This window comes from Rhinopithecus bieti, unplaced genomic scaffold (assembly GCF_001698545.2).
Source record: "Rhinopithecus bieti isolate Rb0 unplaced genomic scaffold, ASM169854v2 scaffold_33374, whole genome shotgun sequence".
In the NCBI taxonomy this organism is placed as follows: domain Eukaryota; kingdom Metazoa; phylum Chordata; class Mammalia; order Primates; family Cercopithecidae; genus Rhinopithecus; species Rhinopithecus bieti.
In genome coordinates, this window is record NW_016814428.1 from 1,612,989 (window position 1) to 1,632,342 (window position 19,354).

The 19,354-nt window shown below is 42.9% G+C and overlaps 1 protein-coding gene across 1 annotated transcript in view; it reads right to left on the minus strand.

Moving 5' to 3' along the window:
* The window catches only part of DOCK10 (dedicator of cytokinesis 10), a 287,983-nt gene that overhangs the window by 4,273 nt on the left and 264,356 nt on the right, over positions 1-19,354 (minus strand). Inside the window, 7 exon segments of the mRNA XM_017850274.1 lie at positions 1,639-1,777; positions 1,973-2,073; positions 4,591-4,781; positions 6,339-6,549; positions 9,590-9,736; positions 18,816-18,929; positions 19,071-19,193. Coding sequence (XP_017705763.1) covers positions 1,639-1,777; positions 1,973-2,073; positions 4,591-4,781; positions 6,339-6,549; positions 9,590-9,736; positions 18,816-18,929; positions 19,071-19,193 — 1,026 coding nt within the window.

Genomic DNA, 19,354 nt, shown 5'->3' on the forward strand with positions numbered 1-19,354 from the left:
AAAAAAAAAAAAAAAAAAAAAAATCACAAAGCTTTTCCCCCCCATTGATCTACCTTGAAATGGAAATGGAATTGTTCTAATTAAATAAAAACTTAGAGAGTACTAGCTACTACGGAGGTGACTAGAGAAATTGAATGGCTAGGAAGAGAGGGGTACACCAGAAGGCCGCAAAGGACAGAGTAGACATAAAGAAAGAAAAACATACCACTTTTGCTTACAGTACTGAGGGAAATACTAGACACAGAGGAACAGAAGCTGTATAAACACGGACCTCGACAGAGCTGCCAGGAAAAAGAGAAAAGCATTTTTGTCCAAAGTTTCTAGGTCAGATGTGATTGACAGTTGGAGACAAGCATTCCTTCACCACCTTTCCGAACTTTCAGATCCATTGTTTGTTCTTTTTATTTCACTCCCAGATTTATGATTTTCCCCATTCTATCAAGTCATCTCTCTTGAGTACTTAATTCCCATCACCCCTCAAATAGCCCAAACCAATACTACCTCCATGAGGAATCCTATCTACGCCAATTCGTTTTCTCCAGTATAACTCGGTCAACCATTTCCTTCTCTAGCTACAATGGAGAGTTAAAAATCAGGATGGAAGAAGATGGAAAAAAAGAAAAGCAGCAAGATGGGAAATGCAATTAGAAAAAACAGATTCATACAACAGACTTCATGGTTTGTGAATCGTATTAATGATGCCAGGCCATTTAAGGAAAACAAAGGAAATGCATATTCAGTGGGTGGCTACCATGTATGAAGCACCACTGGGAGGCTAATTCAAGTTCTGTCCCTCAGTTTTTCTGTAGAGAACACATCTAAGTCCTGGGGAGGAGCACGGGTAACGAGATGTGCAGGTAGAATGTGAGGGCATGGGGGGGAGCACGGGTGCTGAGATGTGCAGGTAGAGCGTGGGGGTATGGGGGGAGCACGGGTGCTGAAGTGCAGGTAGAGCATGGGGGTATTTATGAATTCTAGGAACTCGGCCAGGAAGCAACATTTGGCTTTCAACCAGTTGATTTTTAGCCACCCAAAAAGTACTGAGATGACTGAATGCCCACATTTTGTGTGCAGCCTTACAGAGCATGCTGTACACATCCCAGACATCACAGGTGACTTGCTCGTGGGGTGGGTGGTTGAGTTTTATCTGAATGCTGCACATCAGCGGAGGCCCCGCTGCCACAGAGGCAGTCTTGGTAGCAAACAGCCATGACTAGTCTTGGGGTTCATCCTGAGTATAGTGCAGAGACCCCCTCAACTGTGGACTCCACATCACGGTCTTGGGGTTGTGCGGTCCTCAACCAGGGATGGCGGAGGGTGGCAGCAAACCCTCATGGGAATGCCACCCAGTGTTCCTCAGCATTTGATGGGACTCACATAGTCTAGAAAAACCAAGGGTTCATGTGGACTGTGGAAAGTATCTGGATTCTCATAATCCTTTTCTATAGATTTTTCCCCAACCTGACCTCTGCTTTGGGGCAAGAGGTGGAGTGCACAGGAGAGAAAATGGATCAGCAACATGGCGCTGATGCAGTGATTTCTGCAGCAAGAAAAGGGCCTCTTTCCTGTCCTTCTGGCATTGGGGGTGAAAGGGACTTTCTGTCCACTGATAGCGCATGTGCACCAAGGAGTGCTTACCTGCTCATTCATGATTGTGGAGAGTTCGCTGAGCATGTCCTTGTAGTGGGACCTCAGTTCTTCCTGGTACTCCAGCTGGTCCTCTTTGATGAGGCGCTCATTCACGTCAAGGGCCTGTCCACATGCATCTGCAAATTGCCTTTAGCAACAGCATTAAACAAATTAAAAACCAGCCCTCGGAATTGGCATTGAGTTCAGTGACTGTGAGTTCAGAGGCAGGCTGCTGATGGACTCTGCCACCTCAGTGAGTTTTGGTGTGATAGATTCTTGGGGGATTGAGGACTCCCTATCTGAGGAAGTTCAAGGAAGAACATTCCAACAAAGAGAAGCTTACCTGAAGATCTCCTTCAAAAGCTTTACTTGGTTGTCAGGGTACTTCTTTGCATTGGTTTCTTCAAGAAAAGCTCGTGCATAGGCCATTGGCCCGGCATTAACCTGTTGAGAAGAGAATTGGTGGAGGAAGATCTACCTTCTGCATGGAGCTTCTCCACAGTTGGAAGGAGTAGCAACTGTGCACCAGTGGTGTGGTACCCCGATCTCACACCCTGCCTTCTAGTCCACTCATTTGTATACCTGACTTAGTTGCCGTCCTCCAACTTGTCAATAAAGCATGAATCTGAGCTCTACCTTTCATTGACAAACTTCCTAAACTTCAGTCCTTTGCCAACCCTTTCACATTTTTTTTTTTTTTTTTTTGCCATATCTGCACATTACCTGAACTGCTTTTTTTTTTCTTCATTGTTTTCTTTGTTGGAGACAGGTTCTCACTCTGTTGCCCAGGCTAGAGTGCAGTGGCATGATCACTGCAGCTTCAAACTACTGGGCTCAAGTAATCCTCTCGCCTCAGCCTCTCAAGTAGCTGAGACTACAGGCGTTTGCTGCCATGCCTGGCTAATTTTTTAAAAAAAGTTTTTCCAGAGACAGGATGGTCTCACTACATTGTCCTAGCTAGTCTTGAACTCTTGGCCTCAAGCAATCCATCTGCCTCGGCCTCCCAAAGTGCTGGGATTACAGGCATGACCCACCCACCGAATCTGCCGTTTTCTTAATAGCTTTTGAAACTAGACTCACTTCTGTTAACTCCAGTATATTTATTTAAATTGAACATTTGTGAAATCAAATGTTTGAAGTGCTAGTTTTTTTTTCTATTAACACTCAGATAAACACATACTATTATGAAGGGATAACCCACAGTGGTGGTGGTGTGGGCACTGCCCCGGATTCACTGTTTCACTGGGTTCCATTTGATGGTCTGGCTTAGATTCTGCCTCAAGGAGGCATTTATCAGATTTGCTGAATGAATGCACAATGCTGGGTTCAGTTCATGCTCATGCACATAGATGGCCTCACTTGTGCAGGAGTCCAAATCCCTTAGTGCATAGAAGCTTTTAATGTGGCTGTCAGGCTTGGGAAGGAAAAAGGTAAAAGAAGAAGGAAGCTGACTTCAGGGGCCTGTGACCAGCAGGCATGGCCAGTGTGGCAGATGCAGTCACTGGTACTGGGTGTACCATCTTTTGCTTCTCCAGATCCAATCTCCACTTCCTTCCACTCAGCTATGTGCCTAGGAAAGTCATCCTGTATGGCATAGGACCATGGCTCTCATGCTTTCTGGCCTTCTTGGCCCATGGGGGACACAGACAAGGGAGGTAGGGAAGGGGAGAGTGTGGTCAGTGTCAGGATCAATAGCATTAATTTTTCCTTTGGCTTTTTTTTCTTTTCTTTTCTTTTCTTTTTTTTTTTTTTTTGAGATGGAGTCTTGCTCTGTCACCCAGGCTGGAGTGCAGTGGTGCGATCTCAGTTCACTGCAACCACCACCTCCCAGGTTCAAGCGATTATCCTGCCTCAGCCTCCCAAGTAGCTGGGATCACAGGCATGCGCCACCACGCTCGGCTAGTTTTTGTGTTTTTAGTAGAGGCGGGGTTTCACCATGTTGGCCAGGCTGGTCTCAAACTCTTGACCTCAAGTGATCCATCTGCCTCAGCCTCCCAAAGTGCTGGGATTACAGGCATGAGCCACTGCATCCAGCCTTCTTGGGCTTTTAGGCTCCAATATAGCTGTGCAGGGTGCTACTACTGATCTTCCTTTATTTTAAAATTTAATACTTTGTTCCTTATGAATAGTTAGGATCCATTTATTAATACAATAAATAAAAATGAATGCCTTATTCCTGAGTTACTTGGGGCTCCCTTTTAATTTTGTGCCCGAAGTGAGTGCCTTACTCACCTCGCCTGCCTGGCTCTGGTCAGAGTACTAGGCCCCAGGCTTCCTCCTTGCAGAAGCCTCCCTCTCGCCAGCTGAAGCCACTCCTGTCTACTTGTCTGGCATCAGACGGACCTCAGCTCCCCTGTCTGCTTCCACTAACGCTCCTCTGCTTGCATCTTCAGGTCTAGGCTGGTCACCCCGCCTGAGTGCTGCCAGTCCTTATGCCAGTCCTTTCTGGCTTTCCCAAATGCTGCACACACTTTTGGGAACAGTTTATTTACTCTATCCTCCTCAATCACTCATTGAGCATGCCAGCTGCTTCCGGTCACAGCTCTGCCAGACAGATAAACATATATGCACCTTTTATGAACTAGTAATCATTCTTTTTTGGATTTGTTTCAGAACAATTTTTTAAGGCCCTTAATGACAGATATGTACAAGAATGTGTTGTTTCTTCATTAGTGAATTCATTTGTTAGTATACAGATATACAGCACAGTTATCCATAGAAGATGGGATAGCAGAGTGGAGGAACAATACATTCTTTTTCAACCTAAGAAAGGGATATCTACAGGGTTTCGAGTAACGTTAATGCACATTGACAACTCAAAGCAATTTTAAAGACCCAGATAAAGGTGTTCTCACAGACAGAAAAATGTTACTTATATTCTTTGTAAACAAAGTTCCCAGGGCATTTTCCACCCAGTTTCATTGGCCATGTGCATCTCAGCCCTGAGCAATGCTTACTTACCTTCACACTGACACTTCCTTGCAGCTTGAGCTGCAGTCTGATCATGTCCACTTCTTCCATTGTGCAAAGCTGATTAAGCTCAGAAACCTTCTTGGACATCTCGTCAATTGCCACTTCAATTGGATTCAGTTCTGTGCTCGATTGGCTAATGACTTGTATCCTCTTCTTCACGTAGGGGAACAGGTGACTCGCTGCACAAAAGCCATACAAAAGGGATTTCAAGGTTGAGGATTAGTGAAGAGTCAAGGGTTTCCCTGAAGGACCAGAGAATCACCTATCATTTCACGGCACGTGGCACCTTCCATTCTGTATGCTTTTAATGTGTGGGAGTTACTTTTTCTGCTAGGTGCCATCCTCTCTCATACCTCTTAGCTTTTGCCCAAACTCCTTTGACCTGGTGTGCTCTTCTGCCTTCACTGCTAACAGGCTCTCATTCTCAGGGCTGTTTTAGGCCTTTAGAGTTTTTTTCTTTTTTTTCTTTTTTTTTGAGATGGAGTCTCGCTGTGTCGCCAGGCTGGAGTGCAGTGGTGTGATCTTGGCTCACTGCAATCTCTGCCTTCCGGGTTCAAGTGATTCTCCTGCCTCAGCCTCCCGAGTAGCTGGGACTACAGGTGTGCACCACCACGCCCAGCTAATTTTTGTATTTTTAGTAGAGATGGGGTTTCACCATGTTGGCCAGGATGGTCTCGATCTCTTGACCTCATGATCCGCCCGCCTTCACCTCCCAATGTGCTGGGATTACAGGCGTGAGCCACCGCACCCGGCCAACCTTTAGAATTTCTAAACACTGAAAAGATTAAAGTTTCCACAGCAACTTGTAATTCATATAAAAACTACACTAACCCACAATACAGAATGCCTAAATATATGCCAAACAGTATAGATTGATACAGCTTTGTTGTGGCTTTTTTATTTCAAAAGTTTTGGATACATTTGCTGAAGGCAGATGCTTGTCACAGTTTAGACGTCAGTGCTACTAGATTAGCTAATTAGGCTGTAGCCTAATCCGGGATGGCCCCGCTCTAAAAGCGGGTTACTGATCATTCCTCCAGAATGCCCTTGCTCACCTTGCAGCCAGCCTTAGGAGCCCCCACGGGTGCTCTTGTTTCATTTCTCATGCTCTGCTCACCTGAAATTCTTCCCTTACTTGGTTCTTTCTCCTACCAGACTGTGAGCACCTTGAGGGCAAGAATCATGTGTCATTTGCGTTGCCAATACCTAGAACAGTGCCCAGCCCCTAGTAGGGCCTCATTAAATGTGTGTTGAGGAAATGAAAGGATGACTTGCTCCCAGCATAGATCTAGAGAGTGCATGGAGGGATATTGGAGATCCACATCTGCATTAGCTCTACAGATGAAGAATCTGAATCCCAGAGTGGTGGTTTAGAATGTCGCCCCAACGCACACGATGAGAGCTGCTAACCCTGAAACAGTTGAAGGTAGACTCAGAGAGGAAAGTTCAGAGTGCCTTGAGCCTTTCCCAAGGCACTGACCCCATGACCCTTCACACTTACAACCTAAAGGGAACAGGTATGCAAAGCAACTCTTTTGACAATTTCTCCTCTGGTTGACTTCTGTTAATAGAGAATAAAGAGGTGGAAATCTCTCCTTGGCAAACATTTCCAAGTTAGCACATTTTGAGTACTTCTCTGCAAGACTGAAATAACTCTTGATGCCTACTGATCCAGCCCTATAAAGGGGCCTGTGATGGAACAGGTGCACACATGTGGCCCGGCTGCCTGCACCTACTTGTCAGGATCGTCCGTCGCTTGCACTGCTCTGCCACTCCACCGTGCTTCTTGCCCGACAGCGTGAAGGGCGTCTCGAAGACAAAGCGGTTGATGTTGTGGTGCATTTCGAAATCTGTCTTCCGGTCTTCGACTTCCTTTTCCTCAAAGAATGGCGTGACATAGGTCACCTGGATGTACGCATATTTGGGGTCCAAATCCTTGGGGTTTACCTGTGTTAACAGATTATGAGCAAAGTGAGTGGTGTGCCCTGGAGTGCTCTTGAAAGCAGGAAGCTCCCATTCCCTCAGCTTGCATACCAACGAGGCTGTGCCTCTCCCCTTAGAGAAAAATAGGCAGTCACATCATTTCAGAGCTGGGCAGGATCACAGAGAGAATAAAGGTTGGATTGCACTTGAGCAGCCTGGTCTGTAGAGGGGGGATTGGAGCCAGCTCACCAAGTAGCTGAGGCTCTTCCAGATGTGCCTGGTTGTGGCATGTTATTTAGTCCTTTATTTTCTCTCTTCGCTGTAATGAATGTTCAATCACCTTTGTCTGGAATGCAAACTTCTTTTATTTCTTAATTTTATTCATTATTATTGTTATTATTTTTTGAGACAGGGTCTTGCTCGGTCTCCTAGGCTGGAGTGCAGTGACACGATCTTGGCTCAGTGTAACCTCCGCCTCCTGGGTTCAAGTGATATTCCTGCCTCAGATTCTCTAGTAGCTAAGATTACAGGCATGTGCCACCACCCCTAGCTAATTTTTGTATTTTTAGTACAGAGGGTTTTGAGAGATCTGTCGTCTTGGCCTCCCAAAATGCTGGGATTACAGCCATGGGCCACTGCACCCAGCCCTAGAATGCAAGCTTCTTGAGAGTAATTCAAATGAAAACCTTTAAAAAATATATTTTGGTCCCTCTATGATTTTACCCATGTGTCTAGACTGGGGCCACTGGCTTTGGGCTTGTGGCAAGGAGGGAGGTTCCTTGTTTTATTTAGCAGATTAGCTGATGAGCCTATTACATGATTGCAAAATTTTGTAGTTTTAATGTCAGGATCCTTCTCTAATCTGTAACAAGTCATCCTGCGCATTTTTAAAAAAATCAACTCTGCTTTGGGGAGTGAGTTTGACAAATAGCAAGGAAGACAGGCTGGGGGTACTAAGAAGATCCGGGAAATCATACTTGCTCTCCTTTGGAGTTGGAAGAGATGGAGTTCTCAGCTTCTTTTCTAATGGAACCTCAAAGAATTTTAAAAATTCTTCCAGTTTTCTCCATCTGTCTACCCATCCGCTGCCTATCCAGTCCCAGAGATTTGAGGGACCTCCTGAATTTATTTGTAATGCTACTACTAATTACACTATAAGGTGGGTATAATTGTAAGCATTTTACAGATCAAAAATAGAGTATTTAGAGTGATCAACTAATTTATCTAAGATCATCAGCTGATAGGTGGTGGGATGGTGGAATGAAGACTCAAGTTGTTCTGATACGAAATTTGGCATTTTCTCATCCCCCACGCTGCCCCAGGAACTCTGTGCATACTTTCTACTTTGGAGAGCCGGTAACACAGTAGTTCCAGCTGCCTGCCTTTCTGGGGAAGGTGACTGTAGCCATCAAGCTGAGAAGGAGAATGATGAACGCATCCACAAAAATTTCTGCCCAGACTCAGGGATTTCATGCCCAGATGCCTCCAAACTTAAGTTTGTAAAAGAGGACAGAAAAAAAAAAAAAAAAAAAAAAAGACTTCTATAGCCCAATAGGACTGTATGCCATTGGGCAAAAACCATCTTTTCCAGCTCCATCTTCTGCCACAGTCTTCTATCCAACCTGTGTTTCAAAGGCCTGCCATTCTCTAAACGTATCTCCCTCTTTCATTCCTCCCCATCATTGCATGTGCTGGGCTTCTCAGCATGCTCTTTGCTTCCAGCAAACTAACTCAAACATCATCCCTTCTATGTAATGCTGCCCAACCAAGAATGAGCTGTTAAGAGAGGTCCCTGCCCTGAGCTTTCCTTGTACAACTTGGACTTTGACTCTCTGGTGATACTTGATTGTAATCTATTTAATTGGCTGTTTGCACAGGTCCCCTAGCCCCATGTGAACTGTGAGCTCCAGAAGGAAGAGACCCTGTGTGCCTCATCTCCAGTTCTGGGCTTGGCATTCAGTAGGCATTTGATAGAAGTTGGCTAACTGAACAAGAGTGCATAAGAAGATGCTGAGTAATCTAGAAGAAGAGGTAAGTATTTGCTTTCTGGAGCCAAGAGGAGGGTAACAATGTTCAAAGGTTAATGTAATGTAACTGGCAAGTCTGCCTCTATTATAGGGGACAGCTTTCAAAATCGGTGTGGCCTAGTGTGATGGTTAATATTAAATGTCAACCTGATTGGATTGAAGGATGCAAAGTATTGTTCCTGGGTGTGTCCATTGAGGGTGTCGCTAAAGGAGATTAACATTTGAGTCAGTGAACTGGGTGGGAGAGGCAGACCTGCTCTCAATCTGGGTGGGCACCATCTAATCAGCTGCCAGTACAGCCAGGATAAAAGCAGGCAGAGGAATGTGCAAGGACTAGACTGGCTAAATCTCTGACCTCCATCTTTCTCCTGTGCTGGATGCTTCCTGCCTTCTAACATCAGACTCCAAGTTCTTCAGCTTTTGGACTCCTGGACTTACACCAGTGATCTGCCAGGGGCTCTCGGGCCTGCAGCCGCAGATTGAATGCTGCACTGTCAACTTCCCTACTTTTGATGTTTTGGGACACAAGACTGGTTTCCTTGCTCCTCTGCTTGCAGATGGCCTATTGTGGGACTTCACCCTGTGATCGTGTGAGTCAGTATTCCTTAATCAACTCCCTTTCATATATACATCTATTCTATTAGTCCTGTTCCTCTAGAGAGCCCTGACTAATACGCCTAGGAAGACTTCCCTGACAGAATAAATATTTTCAATTTGCTGTTTTCTCCAGTTCCACCACTGAGCCCAATTACTTTAAGGGTTTGATTGCTATTCAAATGCAAATAACCAATGGAGACATAGAGAATTTACTCAGATCTTTTTAAAAGTTACCCAAATAAACACATATAATGTTTTTGACTCTTCTCCCCTCAAATTACTAACCAACTAACCAACCAATAGGCAAACAAACAAAACATCTAAAATCGTTTTAGTAGTTTACTTTGCATCATCAGGCAGAAAATGAAAACTTAATGTGGTTAAAGAATAAAAAACTCAGTCAATTGTTAGTACTTGCATGAAAACTGATTTTCCTCTACCTTGTTGGAATCCTGGATTATCTTCACGTTGTCTGCTCCAAATTTATCTGCATAGAGCTTGAGTAGTCTTTGGGAAATCTCAGACAGACCTGTCAGCTTAGGCTCTTTATAAATATACTCTTTACCTTCTTCTTCTTCAAAAAAGCCCTATGGAACATAATGAACCACAAATTTATTAGAGAATGCTAGTCATAAACCAAAAGCAAAACAAAAAGCCATTTACTTAAAAAATATATACAGTTTTTGGTTGTCATCCAATCCATTGGTTAATACCCTATAAAATTCAAAATCGGAGAAAACAGTGAAGAAAATAAAATATCATCTTATAATCAGATATTAATGTAAATATTTCCTAGCCAGGCCAAAGAAACTCATGAAATATCTTGCAAATACTGTTTTCTCTATTTGTAGAACTCGATGGTACTACCTACTTGCATATATTTTGGGGGAAGCATGCCCTCTTGTGGTAGCTTGGGGTAGAACATGAAATATGGAGCAATTTTTTTTGCAGCAAAGAGCAGTCAGTATCCTTTTTAATAAGATCTTCTATAAGTCTTTGAAACTAACATAGGGAATGTGTATGGCATGTAAAGCTATTTAAATGGGCTGACGTGGATCCCACATAATCTTAGATGAAAAATCACAAGACTTTATATAGTTGTCGTGACAAATTACATGTGTTACGCTCCCAAGTACTGCTATTTCAAAAATAACTCTACGTCAACATGACTTCAGGGACCTGCTGAAACTTAGCTATATGTAACTTAATCATGCAATCTACCTTACTAAGAGATCTTTTACATTCTTGAAAAGGAAGACATTACAGGATTAAAAATAGCAACCATATCATCATTTTTATTCCACAAGAGCAAGTAGGTTTTAGCCTCTATTAATTTATTTGTCTGGTTGGAAGCAGAGGGAAGGGAAGATTCTATTATCTGAAGATAACTAAGTGAAGCAATCTTTATAATTCCTTCTCTTTGAAGAGACACAGAAGCATTTTTCCTGTGGAATACATGTGACCTCAGAATACCAGATTAAGTTTGGAGTTAAGAACCCAAGGATATCTGGTTTTTTTTTTTTTTTTTTTTTTTTTTTTGGTCAGAGTCTTGCTCTGTCGCCCAGGCTGGAGTGCAGAGGTGTGATCTTGGCTCACTGATCTTGGCTCACCTCCGCCTCCTGGATTCAAGTGATTCTCCTGCTTCGGCCTCCCAAGTAGCTGGGACTACAGATGTGTGCCACCACGCCCAGCTAATTTTTGTATTTTTAATTGAGATGGAATTTCACCATGTTGGCAAACTCGAACTCTTGACCTCAGATGATCCACCCACCTTGGCCTCCCAAAGTGCTGGGATTACAGGCTATATCTGGTTTCTCCTGATTGTAGAGTTGACCCATAAGGAAATGGCTTTTGAGGTCTAGGTGAAGACACTGGACGTCAAAAGGAAACTTAGCCATATTAAAAAATCACTTTTGACTATTTAAAAATTATATGATAAAAAAAGCATAGGCGGCCGGGCGCGGTGGCTAACGCCTGTAATCCCAGCACTTTGGGAGACCGAGGCGGGCGGATCATGAGGTCAGGAGATCGAGACCATCCTGGTTAACATGGTGAAACCCCGTCTCTACTAAAAATACAAAAAAATTAGCCGGGCGTGGTGGTGGGCACCTGTAGTCCCAGCTACTTGGGAGGCTGAGGCAGGAGAATGGCGTGAACCCAGGAGGCAGAGCTTGCAGTGAGCCGAGATTGTGCCACTGCACTCCAGCCTGGGCGACAGAGCGAGACTCCGTCTCAAAAAAAAAAAAAAAAGCATAGGCAAAGTGTTCCAGTGCTATATTTTTTCATGGTTAATGTTAGACAATCTAAGAATATTGATTAAACTCACATCTGTATGATGCTTTATACTTCAAAAGCACTTTCGTACATGCAGATGGGATCATCTTTAACAGGGTAATTTGTATTCTAAGTGTACTGTAGCTATACCTTTGCAGAAGCGAATGAATAAGGTCTACTCCACAGTGGAATTCTTGCCAATCAGGTAATCGCCTGCTTCCTTGCACGTCTCCCTAATTGACTTTGGGCTTTCTAAAGGCAGGAAGTGTGTCTTCAACATTGCATGCCCAGTGTTTAGCACAATGCCTGGTCTTCAGGAGGAGGTCACTCTATTTGTTGCATAAGCAGATGAAAATTCTTAAAGGGCATACATATTAAACAGGCGTATGTGCACCAGGCATAACTGGAAAATAGTCCATGGCTTTAAATAGAGATGTTTTTAATGAACAATTTCTTCGAGAAATGTTCAAGACAAAATACAAGTAATTATAAGTGCCTTGACCCCAAACTGCTACAAAGTGTCATATGATGTTGAAAGCATGAAAAGCAGCTCCCTGTCATTCCTGTAGATTTCATAGGGGTAGTGAGGTCTGACTCCACTCCCACATGACTTCCAGCCTGCTATGCTTTTTTCTGTTGCTGTCTTTGTGGAGTTTTGTCTGATTCAAGGTCAGGAGTTAGTGGCTACAATTGACAGACTGACACATCAGAGAAATAAGACCTGAAGCCTTCAGGCAGAATCCTCATGGGGCTAAAGCTGAAGCAACATTTGCAACTTCAATTTCAAGGAGAAAAATGTCTCTAAGGTTCAGGAAAAGATTTTTTATTTTTCACCATAGTGTGAAAACTAGTACAAAGACACATTTTCACTGTAAACCCTGACAAATTTCTAAATCTAGAGTGAGCAGAAAATGAGTGGTGGGAGGCAGGTAAAAATTGCCATCATCGGCCAGGCGCAGTGGCTCATGCCTGTAATCCCAGCACTTTGGGAGGCCAAGGTGGGTGGATCACAAGGTCAAGAGATCGAGACCATCCTGGCCAACATAGTGAAATGCTTTCTCTACTAAAAATACAAAAAATAGCTGGACATGGTGACGCACGCCTGTAGTCCCAGCTACTGAGGAGGCTGAGGCAGGAGAATCACTAGGAGGTGGAGGTTGCAGTGAGCCAAGTTTGAGCCACTGCACTCCAGCCTGGGCGACAGAGTGAGACTCCGTCTCAAAAATAAAAAATAAAATAAAAAAATTGCCATCATCGTGACCTTTGTGGCCTTGTTCATAACCTGTGACTTTCTTTCATCCCTCCTCCTTGGGCTATGGGATGAGAAAATTCAGACTCAGCAACCTACTGGGAGCGTACCTGGTAAACAGATGGCCTTTGGTGAGTGCTAGCTATGTTGAGGATGGTAATGATGATGATGCTGGTGGTGATGACAACAATGACGAAAAAACTCGGTATCTACAAAGCAATTTGAGTTCTGTCTTTTATGCAGCGTAACTCAGTTTTCAGTGCTTGAAAATACATACTTTCAGCTTCTCTTGCTTAGGCAATGGAGTTTTTCTTATTATGAAAGGTCTATTGAAGCTGATTTCAATATTTTGGTAACTGATAAATTAGTGATTAGAACCTTTTTCTAAAGAGCTTGGAAAGGTAAACCTGTTTTGTAAAATGAGTAAGAAGGAGATGGAGGAGCAGAATAAAGCATTTAATCTGCTGTCCACTGGGGTTTCTGTAAACAGTTTTGAAGCCAGATAAATGGCAGCTCTGAAAATGTTTGGAATGCAGGCTTACCTTATACCCAGGGAAGCTATTAAAGCAAAGCCCACTGAGCTACAGACAGTATCTGAAGGAAGGCTTCAATTTCAGCTCTGTGATATAAATGATTTATAAACAGGGACACAGAGTGACGAAAACCAGGGTCAGTTTCTCTTTTGCTTTAGCCCCAAGTTTATAAGCTGACTGAATTTCAAGGCAATGGGAAAGGTGATCTCTGCACTTCCCTTGCTAGTTTGATTTTCAAAATGTCATTTTGCAATGCAATAAACACCTTCATGTGCTCTGGTCAAGAAAGAACACACCCTAGTTAAACAAGGACTGTATGAATTATGAAACTTTAAGCCAATACATTATGGTAAAAATGTACTTCAATAAACTGACAACTGAAAGCATTGACTGCTCCTCAGATGCTTTTGCAGGTACGTTAGCATGTTGCAATGTCCCTGGATCATCACTGTGATGTCAAATATCAGGGCCCCTGGTATTATATTAGACTCATTCAAAGTTCACAAAGAGAAGAATGTATTTGAAGAGGAATCTAGTATACAAAAGATGGGCCAGAAAACGTCAATACGAGGCTAAATGCTAAGAGAAAAGAAGCTACATGAATGAATTTCTCTGCATTCATGTAGCTTCTCTTAGCATACACATCAGAACTCAGTTATGATGTTTATACGGTATAGATATGTGGCCTAGATCTGCGACTTTCCTATAGGCGGTGAGCTATATCATGTCCCAAAGTGGAGATGGTGGTTTTCTACACTACACATGCACCTTCCCTCCTCCCCCACATTCCTTTTTTATTAAGATCCTGAGATGCAAGTACACCCATGTAGGCATGACTGCAAATTATGGAATCTATGGCCTTTGGTGGATAGAATAAAATTCTCCCAGGTCTTTTACTTAATTCCAGGGGCATCTGATATTTTGTTATGTAATGGGTATTCACTTGCTTTCATGTTAAATACCAGGGCCTAAGGACTTCATTGATTATAGTTGATGTTTGCTCACTGCTGCTGTTTCATTACTGTGGAAATCAATACTTCAGGGACACTTTGGAGGACACTTTGTATAGGCTGCTATATGTCAGATTTCCATATTGATGCTGATGCCGGGTGTTGCATTAGACAGTTCATGTTGTGCAAGACTTGCATTTTTGTAAAGTTCCTGCTATGAACGATCAGTTTTATACTTGTTTTCTAGTGTCTGGCTCATTACAGACACAGTATTAATACCCCAGCCAAAACTATAAAACGAGAGCAGTGGTCTACATGGGACACTAAAAAAATGTACCCAAAGGCCTTTGTGCAGGCAAAGAGCCTGTTGCACGTCATATTTCCATAATCCTTTTAACATCATTGCAAGGCATGTCAACTTGGATATTAAAAGGTAACTTTTACAGGGACATAAAGCACCATTATGAATAAGAAATTATTTCTGACCGTGGGGATTATGCTAATTAAGTAGTCAAGATTTTATCTTAAATCTTTGGAACCTTCATTCTGTACACGTTCTGGGGAATGCTGGAGTCTACTTGGTATTTATTTATCATCGAGTGTGAAGTGATGTGTGCTGTCTGCTCCTGTTGAATCCCGCAGTTCTCACTCTCCATGTGGTGTCTTGAGACAGGCATTTGAATCTCGTCTGAGCAATGATGACTGAGGCTCTAATTTGCTGCTTATCAGGACGACCTCCATTAGTTCTCCTTGTTCAAAGGTAGCTGGGTTTGAGCTTATGGAGTGTCGTGCTTAATAAGCACGAGAACTGGCAGGTTCTCAGTCAGAGGATTTAACAAAACACTTTGCGTTTTAAGCTCAGATTGGAATTTATTTATTTTTATTTTTATTTTATTTATTTATTTTTTTGAGATGGAGGCTCACTCTGTCGCCCAGGCTGGAGTGCAGTGGCATGATCTCGGCTCACTGCAAGCTCTGCCTCCCGGGTTTACGCCATTCTCCTGCCTCAGCCTCCCAAGTAGCTGGGACTACAGGCACCCGCCACCACGCCCGGCTAATTTTTTGTATTTTAAGTAGAGACAGGGTTTCACCGTGTTAGCCACGATGGTCTCGATCTCCTGACCTCGTGATTCGCCCTCCTCGGCCTCCTAAAGTGCTGGGATTACAGGAGTGAGCCACTGCGCCCGGCCTTGGAATTTTTTACAAAGACAAGTGAGAGTACTGCAGCATTAAAAAAAAAAATCAGGTGCAAAATCAGCACACTTGACTGCGGAGTCTGAAAGAAGAATAAAGTTAGGTCATTTGCAAGGGCTCCCCCCAATACTTCCCCTCTGCCCCCCTCAGTCTATTTAGTACAGGGGTTTTCAAGTATTCTTTTAGTAGGTGAGTTAAGGGCCCATAATCCCAAATTTATAAATGAACATAGAAAATGCAGATATGGTATGAATGTGGGAAGGAATTTAAAGAATTACAAAAAAGTATGTACTGGTCAGACAAGTAGGGCTGAATATGGACAGTGTGTGAATATTAAATGTTTTCTCTTTCCAGCTTAACTGACAGTAATTATGTTGAACCACATAAAGTTGCCATTTTTGTACATAAAAAAGTGATTGAATATAGGCAATTTCATATGGCTCAAAATAATATGAAGAAAATCCTTTGTCACAGAGCTCTGGGTACTGGCAGGTTATTTTGGACATGGCTTGTTCTCCACATTTCTTACCTTGCTCCTTTCTGCATCTTTGGAGACTTACCCAGACGTATTGGGTAAAGATTTATTCCCCAGTTCATCTTTTATGTTGAGAATTACTCCCATCACCTCTGAGAATGCTCAGAGCTCACCACCATAGACCCCCATCTCTCTAAGACACTCCTTTGGGAAAAACACAGTTTTTTCAGTATCTTGGGAGGTGTCCACCAATAACCATGACTGCAACTTCCAAAATTCTGACCATTCTGTTCTTCTTAATAAGCTGCAACTCACAGTGGCCTGAAATAAGTAGACAATCTACAATACCAAGTCTATGCTACATATATTTAAGATACACGGTACCCATACTTATCTCTGTGTGTGTTTGTGTATGTAAGGCTTTCAGACTACATCCACCTTTAGGCAAAAGATAGCATGTATGAAAAACAAAGGATACATTTTTGTAATTCAGATAACTGGCATATACACAACTTAGTTAAAGAGATGCAGGATGATTCCAAAAATGAATGAAAGCAGGATTATCTCACCCTTCGTACCAAATGTTGATATGCACAAAAAGGTTAAGTTTCAGTAAAACCATACAGAAGGAAGTGTGAGGCGTGTTAGAGCATGCAAATGGAGAGCGAGAGTAAGTGAGAACTTACCACGGCCTGGAACAATCAAGACCAAAAGAAGAAAAGAGTAAACATCTGCATTAAAAACTAGTTGAAAAGCAGCGTGATTCACTTCTACCTGCTTTAGAGCCCGTATCTCAGATAGTGGTTGCAGCAACCATCTGGTAGGCAATCCTGTTTTCATGATCAGGTTATTAATGATTTTTTTTTTTTACTTTTTCATTGGAAGGAATGCCTGAGGCATTACAGAGTCATGTCTTGGTGACCCAGAAGCACATCTTTTGTGCTACTGCTGTGCTGCCCAGTTAGCCTGCGGCTGTCTCCCTTGAAACTCTGTTTTTCCCTTTCAATTCTTCTGCTCCCACATCCCCTTCCCTACTCGTAGCATTTTCTGCCACTTTTCTTGCTGTCTCACCAATGTCAAAAATTGTATATTTTCTTAATGGTTTCCCAAATGGCTCCAAAGTGTCATTTTCTCTTCTCTCTCTTCCTCTTCTAAAGGTTCCCACACCTCGCTCTCTCCCCATCTATGTTCTCACTTCAGATAGTTCAGATTCTTTTCCATGGACCCCCAAAATGTCTAAATTTGCTTTTTTATATTCTATAGATTGTTTATGCAGATCCCCATTTTTCAGACCATTAGTTTCTCTGTCTCCACTATCCTGATGTTGCTGTGTCCTGAGAAAAATCCTGGTTGGATTAATTTGTTCATAGTAAGTGGCTACTTGGTGATACTTCTCTTTTCCAGGTAGAAAGTATCTATCTTTATTAATTCAGAGGTTATTTTTTTCTGTCTTTTTTTTTTTTTTTTTTTGAGATGGAGTCTCACTCTTGTCGCCTAGGCTAGAGTGCAGTGGCGCGATCTTGGCTCACTGCAAGCTCCGCCTCCCGGGTTCATGCGATTCTCCTGCCTCAGTCTCCTGAGTAGCTGGGACTACAGGCACCCTCCACCACACCCGGCTAATTTTTTGTATTTTTAGTAGAGACAAGGTTTCAGCTTGTTAGCCAGGATGGTCTCGATCTCCTGACCTCATAATCCACCCGCCTCGGCCTCCCAAAGTGCTGGGATTACAGGCCTGAGCCACGGCACTCAGCCCAGAGGTTAGTTTTTAAGCTGCTTTTGGTGAGCAGAGGAAAATATGTACTTTTCAAACGACTTCAATGGGGAGTGACCTAGAAAGAACATGCTGGAGCGCACTCCTTCAGCTGCAGCCTTAAGAACAAGAAGCTGAGGCCGGGCACGGTGGCTCACGCCTGTAATCCCAGCATTTTGGGAGGCTGAGGTAGGTGGATCACGAGAGGTCAGGAGTTCAAGACCAGCCTGGCCAACATAATGAAATCCTGTCTCTACTAAAAAATACAAAAATTAGCTGGGCATGGTGGCACCTGCCTGTAATTCCAGCTACTCAGGATGCTGAGGCAGGAGAATTGCTTGATCCGGGACCCAGGAGGCAAAGGTTGCAGTGAGCCGAGATCACGCCACTGCACTGCACTCCAGCCTGGGCTACTAAGTGAGACGATAGGTTGTGGGGAGAGGAAGTGTGAGGTCTGAGAGCCACTGCCACTCTGAAAATAAAAGCATGGGATGTCTATCCACACGAGCAACAGTCTAAACTACGTCTGCTGAAATATAATAGTGTTATAAGCCTTCCCGAAAAGAAATGAATGGTGCCTGGGTTTATCCCATTGAAAATATTGCTCAGAGACATTCATAATTAATATATAGTGTGTTCACTTTCAGGCCAATACAGTGGCTAAGTAATATTTTCCATCTTCTTCATTGCTTATGCAGTAAACTGGGAAAAATAACTTTGAAATTACACTGACTTGCAATATAGGAAACAAAATAACCATCTGGTATTCTGTCTGGAAACAGTGGCAGTTTGAAAATAGGAGAAAAGAAATTGTGTGCTTGTAAAATCAAAGATTTGATACAGTGGAGCCCCTAGGAATTATCTTGTTTCCTAGAATATTAGGAATGTTATTTCTTAAAGCATGTTCGATTTAATTTCACTTTAATATATGACATAAACTCATAATTAGATATTTGAGGGTGAGCTGGAAAGAAGAGAATGTTGAAAAATAAGTGCCCTCTTTCTTTGAGAAGTCAGAAATCACTGTTAACCCATGGATTTCTTTGCTCACTTGTTTTCCAACTTAGTACATTGCTATGGACAAACATATAGACCATCACATCCGGAGAAACACTCAAGTATAGTCAGACACACCCATACCTCTCCATTCACTGGCACACACAGATGTCTCGTAAAGAATGAAAGACAACATTCAACTGCTCAGCAGAATTTATGGGCCATGTTACTTCTGGTGAACTTACCTGCCCATAAAATGCCACACGATAGTAGCGACCAAACAGCCGCTTCTCTGAATTCACCACCTCTGCCACTTTCAGGTATGACCGATGAATGTCGTAGTAGAGATCTGACAGTTTCTGAAACCATAAGTGAAAGAGTTTCATGAAGATCACGCTGACATACAAATAGAGAGTTTTCAATTTTGAAAACTGTAAGTAATTTTCCAATTCAACATAGGATATTTTAAATAACTCCTTCTAGGGGGTTGGAATACATACTTTGAAGTCTCGTTGTTTCTCAAAGACAGCAATGATGGGCTTGTTGACATCAGCAATGAGTTCGTATCGCTCAGACTTCCAGAGAAACTCCACACACATGTATAGCTGCTCCACCAGGATATTCTGCAATTCCCCCAATCAAAATGAGATTTTTACATGATTAGGATTGTGGCTCATGCCTGAAACTTGGTTTCAAAGCTGTTGCATTGTCAAACTTTTCCCTCTGTTACTGGCATTTAAAACCCAGCAGGGGATCATGGTGTCATCTTGGATTCTTGCCTATC